The 13,334-nt window shown below is 27.8% G+C and overlaps 1 protein-coding gene across 1 annotated transcript; it reads right to left on the bottom strand.

Moving 5' to 3' along the window:
- Positions 1-492: 492 nt before the first annotated feature.
- LOC114163254 (eukaryotic initiation factor 4A-10-like) lies at positions 493-3,665 on the bottom strand. Its single transcript, XM_028047444.2, has 5 exons — positions 3,468-3,665; positions 3,020-3,096; positions 2,737-2,843; positions 2,072-2,502; positions 493-1,476 (listed from the first exon to the last, which is right to left on the bottom strand). Exons 2-5 carry the CDS (start codon positions 3,085-3,087, stop codon positions 841-843), a joined length of 1,242 nt encoding a protein of 413 aa, XP_027903245.1. The 5' UTR covers positions 3,088-3,096; positions 3,468-3,665; the 3' UTR covers positions 493-840.
- Positions 3,666-13,334: the final 9,669 nt, after the last annotated feature.

Raw genomic sequence — 13,334 nt, 5'->3', positions numbered from 1 at the left:
CAATTTTTTTACTTTTCTAAAGTGAATAAATGTTATGTACCATTAATTTAAAAATAATCAAATTTAAGTTTAATGATACAGTTATCTTTCAACTATTAGTATTATGTATAATGTATAATTGCATATTATAACTAAGAAGTCTCTGCGCATAGTATAAGCAGTTTAGCGAATAGTTGACGCAGCAGCTGACAGCAATTGCTTCCATTTGCACATATCCTCACTTCACAATTCACAAATACGTGACGAGCAATCTATTTATTCTAAACTCAGAAGGGAACCCTCATTATAAATTAAGCATGCCAGATTATCTCCAATCAAAAGTTATATAATATATTTATTATTTTATTTTATTTTTTGTAGATAGATATGAACAATTGTAAGTCATCCTTGCAGACAAATAGAGAATCCTGTGCAACTCAAAAACAGCTTCCATTCCCATTTGTAGATTAAGGAGAAGCTTCAAACGAGAATAGAGTCAAATGAACAGGGTGATAATAGAATAAGTCCAGTATATTTCCAGCTTAACATAAAAAAGGTTTCAAATATACACAACCATCTCGCGGATATATTAAAAACAAAACACACGGAAAGAGGCAATCTACAATCTGTAGTAAGACAGATACACATACACAACACAAGCAAGCAACAAAATTGCAGCAACGCATTCTGCTAAACGCAAAATTAGAGAAGAATGCCCATCATTTCAAAATCACCGGTTTTGGAGTTAAGTTCAAGTCTTGCCAGAGAAAGGCCCTGCCTGGGCCATGAAAAATGAAATAATGACAGAGACCAGCCTCCATGATAAAAATCATACCAATCAACAATGAAGGGGAGACCAAATCAAATGAGATCAGCTACATTGGCCGGCAGCTCCTCAACCACCACATTATAGAACTTTTGGATGTCAACCAGCATCCTTTCATCATCACTGGTCACAAAATTTATAGCAACACCCTTTCTCCCAAACCGACCACTACGACCAATTCGATGGAGATAGTTCTCTGGCTGAGTTGGCAGATCATAATTTATAACAAGTGAGACTTGCTGCACATCGATACCACGGGCCAAAAGATCTGTGGTGATAAGAACACGGGAGGACCCTGAGCGGAATTCTCTCATGATGATATCCCTTGTGTTTTGGTCCATATCTCCGTGGGTGGCTGAAACTGTGTGATCACGATTCCGCATTTTGTCTGTCAGCCAATCTACCTTGCGTCTAGTGTTCACAAAGATAACACTCTGGGTGATAGCCAAAGTTTCATAAAGATCACATAATGTCTCTAGTTTCCATTCCTCCTTGTCTACATTAACAAAAAACTGCTTGATCCCCTCCAGGGTAAGCTCATCACGTTTTACAAGAATCCTCACAGGTTTGTTCATAAACTTCCTGGTGATTTCCAGGGCTTCTGGAGGCATTGTGGCAGAGAATACCCCAACCTGAATCTTAGGAGGCAGTAGCTGAAAAATATCATAGATCTGCAAAGTTGAAAAGAAAAAGGCAAATTCAGAAGGATACACTTTTGAACCAACCAAAAGGCAGATAAAGTTGCAGCTATTTTCTATTTCTCATGCACATGCTACCGACGCAGACTGCAAACCATAACATCCAGTTTTCAAAATGGGGTGTAAGCATTTAAATCTTCCTGTCCATAATAACATTAAACAAGTATGCACTTAGTGAACAAAATGTTTTTTCCAAATAATAGCTCCACATGCTTTTTTTTTTTTCAAATTTCATAGAGATGAAAAATGCATATATAAAAGAAAAGAAAGCCAAGGGATTGAAAAAATTATTTTTCATTTCCCCTATTCTTTCAGGCGCAAAATCTAGTCAAATGTAACTTGTGACTTTAACAGGCTAATATATTGTCGCAATGTATCTAGTACACCAAAATATACTGTTTGACTGACATACCACGACTAACAACTTGAAAGGTAGCAATTATATTATAATCATTATCTACACATTTGGTTAAATTCAAATAAAATACCAACGCATAATCTTACTCCATATCAACAAATCAACATAATGAAGCAAATTAAAGAAAGAAACATCAGTAAATGAGAAAACCTGATCCTTAAAACCTCGAGAGAGCATCTCATCTGCCTCATCCAATACAAACATCTTGATGTAATCAGGGCGCAAAGATTGTCTGCGCAACATATCAAATACACGTCCAGGAGTACCAACAACTACATGAACCCCACTTGAAAGGATGCGTTGATCTTCACGAACACTGGTCCCACCAACACAAGCATGAACCTTGACACCTAGATAGTCCCCTAGTGCTCGCATGACCTTCTCAATTTGTTGTGCAAGTTCACGAGTAGGAGCAAGAACTAGTGCCTGGCACTCAACTAAGCTGTAATCAAGCTGCTGCAAAACTCCAGAGCAAAACGTAGCAGTTTTTCCAGTTCCAGATTGTGCTTGCTGGATTACATCAAGTCCCTTGCAGAAAGGAACAATCCCCCTTTGCTGAATGGCAGAGGGTTTCTCAAAACCTTATCAGAAGTAATACAGCACCCATATAAATGCTCAGTCATCAACGACATAAAACAATGATAACAATCAAAACAGAAAGTGCAGCAAGCATTCAAGATTCATAAGAGATGTAAATTTTGACTGTAAATTAATCTCATATTTGATGGAGATATAAACAATAGAAAGTGTAACCAAAACTCTCAAGCAATAATCAAGATTTAAATTATATTACATTCAAAAATTGATGTACATACCATATGCATAAATACCCCTTAGAAGGTTCTCCTGCAATCCCATAGCATCAAAGCTTTCGCAGACTTCGTCATAAGAAGTAAAAAACTCTTGTCCATCAGGTCCAAGTCTGGCCATCAACACATAAACCCAAAATGACTACATAATTCTAGGCATGGGTGCACCACAGGTGGGTATTGTGTATGAAATAATAAGATGAAATCACAAGTACATGGAAGAAAAAAAACATATGAAAATGCAATAGCATCTCTACTAAGCAAGCATCTAAAGAGAGGGGAAACCTACAACTCATTCATCTTAGCATCATATTGACGACCATCGAACACTGATCCTTCCGGTGCCTGCCCAGCCATGATTTCAAACTGCAAAGAAAAATAGACATCAACTCATTTCACAAACCACAGATCAAAGTTTAGACACTGATATTCCACAAATTTTAGTTTTTCCAACTTCAAATACAGAAAAGAAATTAAAAATTGGATAATCTGCTACAGTGTACTGAACAAACAACACCTACAGGAAAGCAGAGACAGGTGTGTTACAAGAAAAAAGTTAAGCAACCAAATTAGCTATATCAGTCTCAGTTACTTAGGAAGATGTGAGTCCTGAAATAATTTTGTTAAGAATTATCACCCTAGAGAATAAACCGATCCGAGCAAAAGAGCGATGTTAATCAACACCATAAATCACAAATAAAAGAAATCTGAATAACAGCTAAGTAACGAAATCGAACCTTTGAGGACGATAAAAAAAAGTTGGAATTAGGAAACAATGAAGAAGATTGAGTGTGTGAGAGGGAATTGAGGAGTTAGGGTTTCCTAATATCGAAGGCGATGGCGGTGGCTTTGAGACAACGACGTATCAAAGATGACGCCGGAGAGAGTGTCGAATGGATTTGTTTTCTTATTTCAATAGACTTCTATGATTTTGTTTTCGATTTCTTTCTCGATTTTACCCCTCATGGTTTCTTTTAATTGCAGCCTGATCCACTATGTTACAGCGTCTTTCCAGTTACCCTCGGAGTAAAACCTTCCCCTGTTCTAATAGGGAAAAGTTGAAACAAGTCAAAGGTTGTATTATGTGTCATCTACTATCAGTAGAAGGTTTAAATACAGGAAACAAGTGAAAAAAAAATCATACCGAATAAAATTAACAAGAATAATATGAACATATCAAATAAATCCTTATTTTAGAAGGAAACCAAAAGATTTTGTATGTTTATTTAAAAAATATATATTTATGATATACATATTTTGAAAGATTAGGAATACAAAATTAGGTCAAATTTTGTTAAAATAACGAAGATATACTACGATGTGAGATTAAAATTTGAGGAAGATTTTTTTGTATCCAGAGTGAAATTTCATATTTTGGGTAATTATTTACTGGATCAAACAAAGCTTAAAACGATTAAAACCATTTAATTTGTAAATTGTATTGCTTTGATTTTTTAGTTTTAAGTTGAAAAAAATGATATTGATATGCATAATTTATATATACATTAATAAAAGATAATTATCTTTTAACTGATTTTAGAATATATATATATATATATATATATATATATATATATATATATATATATATATATATATATATATATATATATATATATATATATATATATCGATTGTTGTGGATCTTATAAATTGTATTTTATATATTTTTTTTAATAAACTAGATTGACTAATAAACCGACCACTCTTATCGACCAATAATAAGTGCATTCATGCCATTAAAATGCATAACACTTCTTTTGAGTTTACAAGTTGTTTTTTTTTGAGAAATTGCCTTATTTTATTAAAATATCATGTATAATACTTTTTGGGGAGATAAATTAAGAAAACTAATAATATGACACTCTTTGCAATAGACCAAGGGAAAAATGAGTTATTTGGCTAAGTCACACCAGCTAAGCCACAACAATTAAAAACACATGACACATTAAAAGGTTTTTCTGCTAAGCCAGACAAATGTTGTTGAGCCTGACACTTGAGTTTGGGCTACTAATGAGGAACAATTAATGATTCTAATCTGACAAATAAATTTGTCTTTGTGGGTATTATCCGAACTCGTTCCCGTTTTGACGGGGAATTTCCGTATTGACTGGGTATAAGTACAGAGAATTTCTGACTTTTTCAGTTGGGTATGCGGATAGGTATGGGGATGTACATATCCCGTCATAATACTCGTTCCCGCCATATCTCCATTCTCGTTTAAATTATTAAAATATTCACAATTAATTAAATAACCTTATATATATTCTATTTTTTATTTCTTTTAATTATTTGGTTTGACATGAAACTCATTCGCATCTCCAATATATTTTTTATCTTATCATAACTTTTATATAATTATGTTAAAATGATGTATGTTAATTAAAAAAAAATTATGTCTCACATTTGAATATTTCTATTATTTTTTAATATTGTTATTTATTATATATTTTTCTTTCACATGAGAATGTTTATACTCTCAATTTAAGGTAATATAACAAAAATTATTTACTTATTATTATTAATTTTTGTTTAATTTGAAGAACTATTTTGTTTCATTAAAATAATTTTTGTTATTTTTCAACCATTGAGTATATGTGTTGATATTTGAAAAGTTTTCTTAGTTCTTTAAGATATTTTTCATCTTATCATACCTTAATTATACATTTGATTTCCTTTATGCGATTTCTTTCGATAGTCTCTCAAATTATTTCTAAAACACACATTTGTTAGTTTTTTAATATTTTTATTTATTGTTTATTTTCATCATGTAGAAAAATATTTCGATATATTCTATCTAATTATTTTTTATTTTATAACTCATTATTAATCATACTGTAATTTTTTTCATTTTAAATTATGTTTGAAGTGGTTAAAGTTACATATATATATATATATATATATATATATATATATATATATATATATATATATATATATATACTAGTGTAAACACAGGCGCTATCGCGCCTGTGTGTACACATTTTTTTGAATTATATTAATAATTGATGATGTTGTAATGTTATTAAGTTAATAAATAAAATAAAAGTATATTTATAAAAAATAAAATAAAATGTACGGAGAAAATAAGAGAAAAATAACTGTTGATGAATAGTAAGAGAAAAAAAGAAAAAGGAGATAAGTAAATAATTTTATAAAAACTTATACAAATAACCATTAATTTTTAAAAATTTAATAAATAATTAAATTATAAAGGGTAAAGTTGGAATTATGAAATGTGGACACAAAAGAGGGAATCCCCTTTATATATAGTTATATATATATATATATATATATATATATATATATATATATATATATATATATATATATATATATATATGTATAATGATATTTAGGAATAATATATGATAATTCACTACAAGAAAAACATGAAATAGTGACTGATTTATTCATTAACCTATATCAGTCACTATTTTTCGTCATTGGTGGTAGTAATTGATTTATTGTCTGAATCAGTGATTAAATTAGTGACTGATTCAATGATCGAATCGGTACTTGATTTAGTGATCAATTTAATTACTAATTTATTTGTAATTTAATGACAAATTATTTGGTCACTAATGATATTTCTATTTAATTTTAACCACTTCAAACATAATTTAATAATTAGTTCTCTAAGGTATCTTTTTATCATACCTTAATTATACATTTGATTTCCTTTGTGCAATTTCTTTCAATATCTCAAATTATTTCTAAAACACACATTTGTTAGTTTTTTAATATTTTTATTTATTATTTATTTTCATCATGTAGAATAATATTTCGATATATTCTATCTAATTATTTGTTATTTTATAACTCATTATTAATCATACTGTAATTTTTTCACTTTAATTGTATAAATAACTTTTATTTACTACAATATAAAAATAAATTTAATGTAATTGCTATGAATATTTATTTGTCATTATCCAACATATATTGAAGTTCAAAAGATACAAAATCTATGTCAAAATTTTATTATGTTTATTATTTGTTCTTTGTGTCATTTTGATCAAGTGATGTATTATAATTTTTATTAGTGTATAAAAAAAATATTCATTAGAATTTAAAAAATTGAAGTAAACAAACATTTAAAATATATTTTAATTTGAATATTTGTTTCCTTTTATATTTTTTTGAAATATTTTTTAATTTTATCAACTAAGTTTCATCAATGTTGTAGTTTGCAAATTTAATAAATGTTTTGGTTGTCATGAAATTTTATTTGGTATTCTAATCTAAAATGTAGACAATTATAATTTATTTCAAAGTATTTGATATGGGAGAAATAATCATCCTCCTAATATTGAATATTTGATAATATTACGTTTTCTTTACCGTAATTTTTTTTTCTTTTATAAATATTAATATTGAAATAGTTAGAACGCGGGTACGGGTATGGGTACGAGATTATACCCGTTACCCGGTGGGGATGAGGATGAGACAAAAGTTTGATACCCGTTGGGTTTAGGTATGGGGATGAGGATGAATTTTTTGTGCGAGGATGAATATAAAATAGCGAAACTCGTCCCCTCCCCGCCCCGTTGCCATCCCTAATTCTAACAACAAACTGACATCTTTTGGTCAATAAGTCATACCAATTGGCAGGTCAACCGACCCGACCAACTAGTGGGCAAACCGTCCTGACTGAGTGCAGGAAGACTCCTTGACCGACTGGTGGATTGACTATCCCGACTGAATAGCAAGACCGATCGATTGCAAAATAAATGTCATATTAACACTTAGTCAATAATAATCACAAATCAACTAACTAATGGTGATTAAGGTGAGATTGAACCATGACTATACTGGCAAGAAGGTAAAAGCCCATAGCACTAATTATAAATATACAGAATATGGTTGTTCATACTCATACATCACTGCATATAAGCATTAGAGTATTTTTTGCCAGTATCATCCAAGCAATTTTGGACGAACGAAAGACCTTGAAAATCAAACTAACAAGATATAGGAGTGGTGCAAGACAAACTATTAATCGAGAGAAACAACCATAAATAGGAGCAACACAGTACAAACTATCAGGAAATTGAGATTATACATCTGAACATAGAAATATGAGTTACTTTATAATTTCATTATTTTAAATTTACAATTAATTTTTAATTTAATTAACTATTTAAAATAAAATTATGAAAAATATTTATTTTCTAACTAATTATGATGACTATATTTTTAAAAACTAATAATAAATTTTATTAACAATTTTGATAAAAATAAATTTTTTATTATTTTTTTATTATAATAAAATTGTTGATATATACGTATAGGTGATGAGAATATTAAGAAAGCATAATTATATATTGATTATAATAAAAATGTTAAAATATTATTATAATTTGTCATGTACAATTATGATTTGAAACTTTTTTTTTCTCTCTCCTTTACTTTCACCATTAAATTTAAAAATTTTACATTATTGAATACACATTGTTATAGTATCTACCTGTTAGTCCTACAAATAATAATTTTTAACTAAGTAATAATATATTTTTTAATGTGTTTCCATAATATATTTGTTCTCTCTTTCATAATTTATCTTGAATTGAATTTTAATGATGAATGGAAAATATTTCAAATTAAAAACCAATGTAAGAATTAAAATTTAAAAAACATTGTTAAATTATTATAAGCTCTTGAAATTAGGTAAATCATTTTAACTTTGGATAATGTCCAATTACAAGGTTCTAAAGTAGGATCATATCATATTTCACTATTTGAAATTTAATTTTGTTCACTGTGTTAGATAATGACATTCAAATGAAATTTAATGTTATTATTGAAATTTTTATCTTTACAATAATTAAGGTTCTTATTGAATATATTAAGACATGTGAATGAGAGAGTCTAAATAATTAAAATAAATGAATGAAAATTTAGGTTTTAATGAAAATAAATATTTTTCCAGTAAACATATTCGATAATTGGAATAAATTACATTATCTTATATAGTAAATAAAATAAAGTATTACATCACTAAAATTATATATAAAATATTTCTAGTGACAAGCTAACTATTTTATTTATGATTTTTTTAGATTCAACTATTGCAAGTATATAATTAAAGTTTTTGTATATATTTTAAAATATATCACATTAATTTGTATTCGTTACAATAATGTAGATTCCAGTAGATTTTATGAGTAAAATATTTTATTAAATCATGTATAAGCTCGATAGTGATATATTTTTATTAAAACAGGTAGAATTTGATTTTAGTTTTTCAATATCATTCTGTTTGAAATTTTGTTTCCCTAAACCATTTTTTTTTCTTTTTAAATTATCATCGAAATCATTTAGAAGTGCAAAAGTTATATATTTTAAATTTAGCAGAAAAAAGCAATAACAAAAGATATACATTAAAATATTTGGAAGGAATAAAAAGATGTTTTATCTTGAAGTCCCAATATTTATACTTTTTTTTTAAACAGTCAACTATCCATATAAAAGTTGAATACTTCTCTCACTCTCTCTCTCTCTCTTTTCAAATTCTCAACAATTCCTAATAGCAAATTATTATTGAATATTTTAACACTGCATCTTAAAATATTTAAAGTTCTAATATCTATTTTTTTATACTTTATTTAGGAAAAAATTATGTAGAATGATATAGTTGATTCATTCTATCTATCTATCTATATATATATATATATATATATATATATATATATATATATATATATATTATGAACTTTTAATGAATTAACCTATTCTTTAACAGAGTGATATCAAAAACATATTATTATTTTTTTTTCCATTTTGTAATTGTCTTTTGGTTCTCAAAGAATTGGTTGTGGTTATGTTGCTTTGCTACAAACTCAACAAGATTGTTTGACATTTGCTGAACTATTATTATCTTGTTTAAATTCTTAGTTTTTAGTGTTGAAATTAAATCTTCGTCATTTTTCTTTAATTCAATTTTTTATTCAAAAAATGTTATAAACTTAATAAGTTGAAACATTTTAAAGTTTTTCTTGAAACTTATAATACAAATATTAAATTTTAATATAAAAATAAAAAAATTTATTTTATAACTTTTTAAAACCTAATTTCTATTTAGTAAACTTTTAAATTTGAATATATTTTTCACTGAACTTTTGAGTGTTAAATTTTATTTTTTTGGATCAAATAAAGATTCAGCTGAGCTCATGGACCTTACATATTGGGCCTACATGAACAAGGGAATTGGGCCCTCTTGCAAAATTAGAAAAAATCCCTTTCATTTTGGTTCTCTTCACTTTTTATGTTTCGGTTTTTCCAGAGCGTCTTATGTTTTCACCATTAGCTATCTTCCCAGTTATTTCATTTTATTGTAACAAATGTTTCTGAAAATATTATTTCTGCTAAACAATTACATGATAACCTAGTTAAGGGTGGTAAATAATCTTAATAAAATTGAAAACTTGCAACTGTTACTTAAAAAAATGCATTTTTTATGTAATTTGATTTGCGATCATGCTCAAAACCAAATTGTAAGCATATTAAATTTATATTATTTTTCAACAAATTATATATATCTTTGGAAAAAAAAATCAAGATTATTTTGATTTATGATGTACAATTTAATCAAGTGTTTGTTTTTTTTTTCAAGAGATTTGATGTTTTTTTATTGTTTTATATATTTAAATTTCTATTTAATAAGTATTGAGAAAAAAAAATCATGAAAAAAAATAGAGTATATTGATTTAATTAAGTTGATAGAAAGAACAAAAAAATTATATTGGAACCCATTATATTTGTAAAAATGTATCTATAAATAAATAAGATAAATAACTTTGTAATGGATAAACGATTGAAATAAATTAGTTACCTACAAATTTGTTCAAATATGAATGTAAGTATGAGTAATATAATACTTAATTTGTCCCATACTCACACATATTATATATGTAATAATTCAATTCAAATTATTAACATAATTATATGCCCTATTAATTATTATTTTTATTATTAAAATGTATAAATATTGATTTTTAAGGAATAATTATTGTTAAGTAATAATAACAATAGTTAACAATAACTTGTGATAGAGTACAGCCAAGGAAGTTTTTGAAGGGTCATCTCACACAACCTTTTCTGACTAGCGGTGGCACGACGGTAAAAATGTAGGGAAAAGGAAAATGAAAATGTAGGAAAAAGAAACTCACATTTTTTTTTTTTGCATAAAAGTACTGAATTTTAATAACGATTATTTCGACGATTATATTAAACTGATATTAAAATATTTTAATGATGCTAAATTATATATATATAACCGACAAAAATAAAAATGGAGAAAGATATAACCACCACTATGACCCCTATATATCTACTGTTGCATTGTAATTATGATTTATATATATGAGTTTCAGCTAGGTTAATCCAACTACTTGTTTATAAAGTTTGGACTGAATGCTAACATACCACAAACTAGGTAAAATTATTTTCATTGTTATTGTGAAAACTTTATGTATCCTCATAACAGAATTTATTTTCAATTCAACTATATGTACAATTTTATTGGATTTTATGTAATATAAGTCGACACATATGATATTTTATCAACTTTTATTTAAGGGTAGAAGAAATAAACAAACAATTAATTTAATTTTGCCAGTACTAGTCAACATTTTTCAATTTAGAGACTTTGATCTAGCTGCAAAGTTCTGAAAGAATTTAGTAAATTAATATAACTTAGGTTTATTGTATTTGTATCCTTAGCATATCCTAGGTTACGGGCCCATTTCTTTACAATAATATTACTTTGCTTTTTATAAGAATAATTAATGTTTAAGCTCTGAAAATCATTTTTAGTGCAAACAAATGAATCTATATTAGTTCAGACAAGGATTGAATCTTAGCTTAGTGTGAAAATAGTAAAAGTTGAATCTAATACTCTGTATTTGAAGTGCTATGATGATTATATTTGAACTTTGGATTTTTAAATTGCGGTGCATGAAGAAAACAAAAAACTAACTGATAACTGATAAAGGTTTAGAGCTATGAGACATAGCCATATAGCCATGGGATACAGTGACACGTGCTCACGCTTCACATTTGTTTTCAATGAACTATATCGTGCAATCAAATGTTTCAATTATTTTAAACTTTGGATTTTCAAGGATAGTATAGTATCATTCTTTTTACAAGGACAAGAACAATATTCATGATTCACTCCAGATTCGTTGATACTAAAATTTTAAATTTATTTGCTAACTGCAGAGACGAAGGAGATGTATTTTGACAACTTGAAAGAAATGATTTCATTCTACATATTCATTTTTTCCCCATTCAGGTTTTTACGCTGACAAAAGTGTTGTGGTTGGAGTAAATGCACAGTGTGCGTGGTCAGAAATATGGCAAAGGTAGACCAAAAAGACCACTGCATGCACGTTACTGTGCAACGCTGCACAGTGTTTTTGTGGTTACATGTGAGCAGACCTGAATTTTTCTTATTTCAAGACATACAATTTGATTTCTGCAACGTTGTTTGATACTTCAACTGTGTTGTTTCAATTAATGAACAGAGAAAATGAATGGTGCAAGAGAGAGATCTTACCAAAGCAAATTAATTACTGGTCAGACACCATTTGATTAGCCTTTGTCTTCATTTAATGAAAAACAAAACTATTAATTGATTTAAATCTCTTTGAAACTCTGCATGCACCAACGGTGTGATATTGATGTCTTTCATTAAACACTTAATATATAAAATATCAATACGCTTATGTGAATCTTCAAAGTATAATGTTAGTAACACACTTTTAAATATACAGTCTATAGAGATCAAACTATAATTTACAGCACCAAAAGTATCTTATCTTATGATAAAAAGTGCGTTGAAAACTGTGTTAAAGAATATTCTATTAAGGATAACAAGCACCAAGTTAACCTGAGGCATTGCTTTGCAGAATCTATTGCTGATACAAATTAGATTGCATATGTTAGTTTTTTGCAGGTAGAACTATTTACAAATATCTATGTATGATGCTAGAAACTTTATTTTAGAAACAGTGTACCTTATTCCACTGGTAGAAGCTAAGGCACACTCTTACTATTGAGAAATAGAACAAAAGGAATAAAGTTGAATTTCTTTTGTAAAGACTAAAAATAAGGGAAAGAAGGAGTAAAGGAGGAGTCTGATTTTTTATTCATTTTTTTTTGCACTGTTCTGAGTTACACTTTCAAACTTTCAAAATACTGATGATATTTTAAAATTATTTTTCCTATATTTTAAAACATCAAAAAAATTTAAATTATCTGCTGAACTTATAATGTGTCTTTATAATATACTGATTATTATTAATATCGACATTTTAAAATATATTAAAATAATATTTAAAAATATTAATACAGTAGATAATAACATAGAAAAATCAATAAAAAATTTAAATTAGACGAGGGTGAGAAGCAGAAAAAAATGTTCTGCAAGAGTGCAGTAGTTACATAGACACACCGCCAAAGTGAGCCAATGTTGGCGTGCACAGTTGACAGGAGTAAAGATATTATGAATATGTGATATGAAGCACATGGGTCCAAATTGTGGTCACATGCATGCATGCTTGGCACCATGTTAGAGAAATAAAAAAATGAGGCCATTA

Source organism: Vigna unguiculata, chromosome 9 (assembly GCF_037176805.1).
Source record: "Vigna unguiculata cultivar grain cowpea cultivar isolate G323 ecotype 2 chromosome 9, ASM3717680v1, whole genome shotgun sequence".
Classification (NCBI taxonomy): Eukaryota; Viridiplantae; Streptophyta; class Magnoliopsida; order Fabales; family Fabaceae; genus Vigna; species Vigna unguiculata.
The sequence above is the reverse complement of the archived record's forward strand: the minus strand, read 5'-3'. Positions and strand labels throughout refer to the sequence as shown.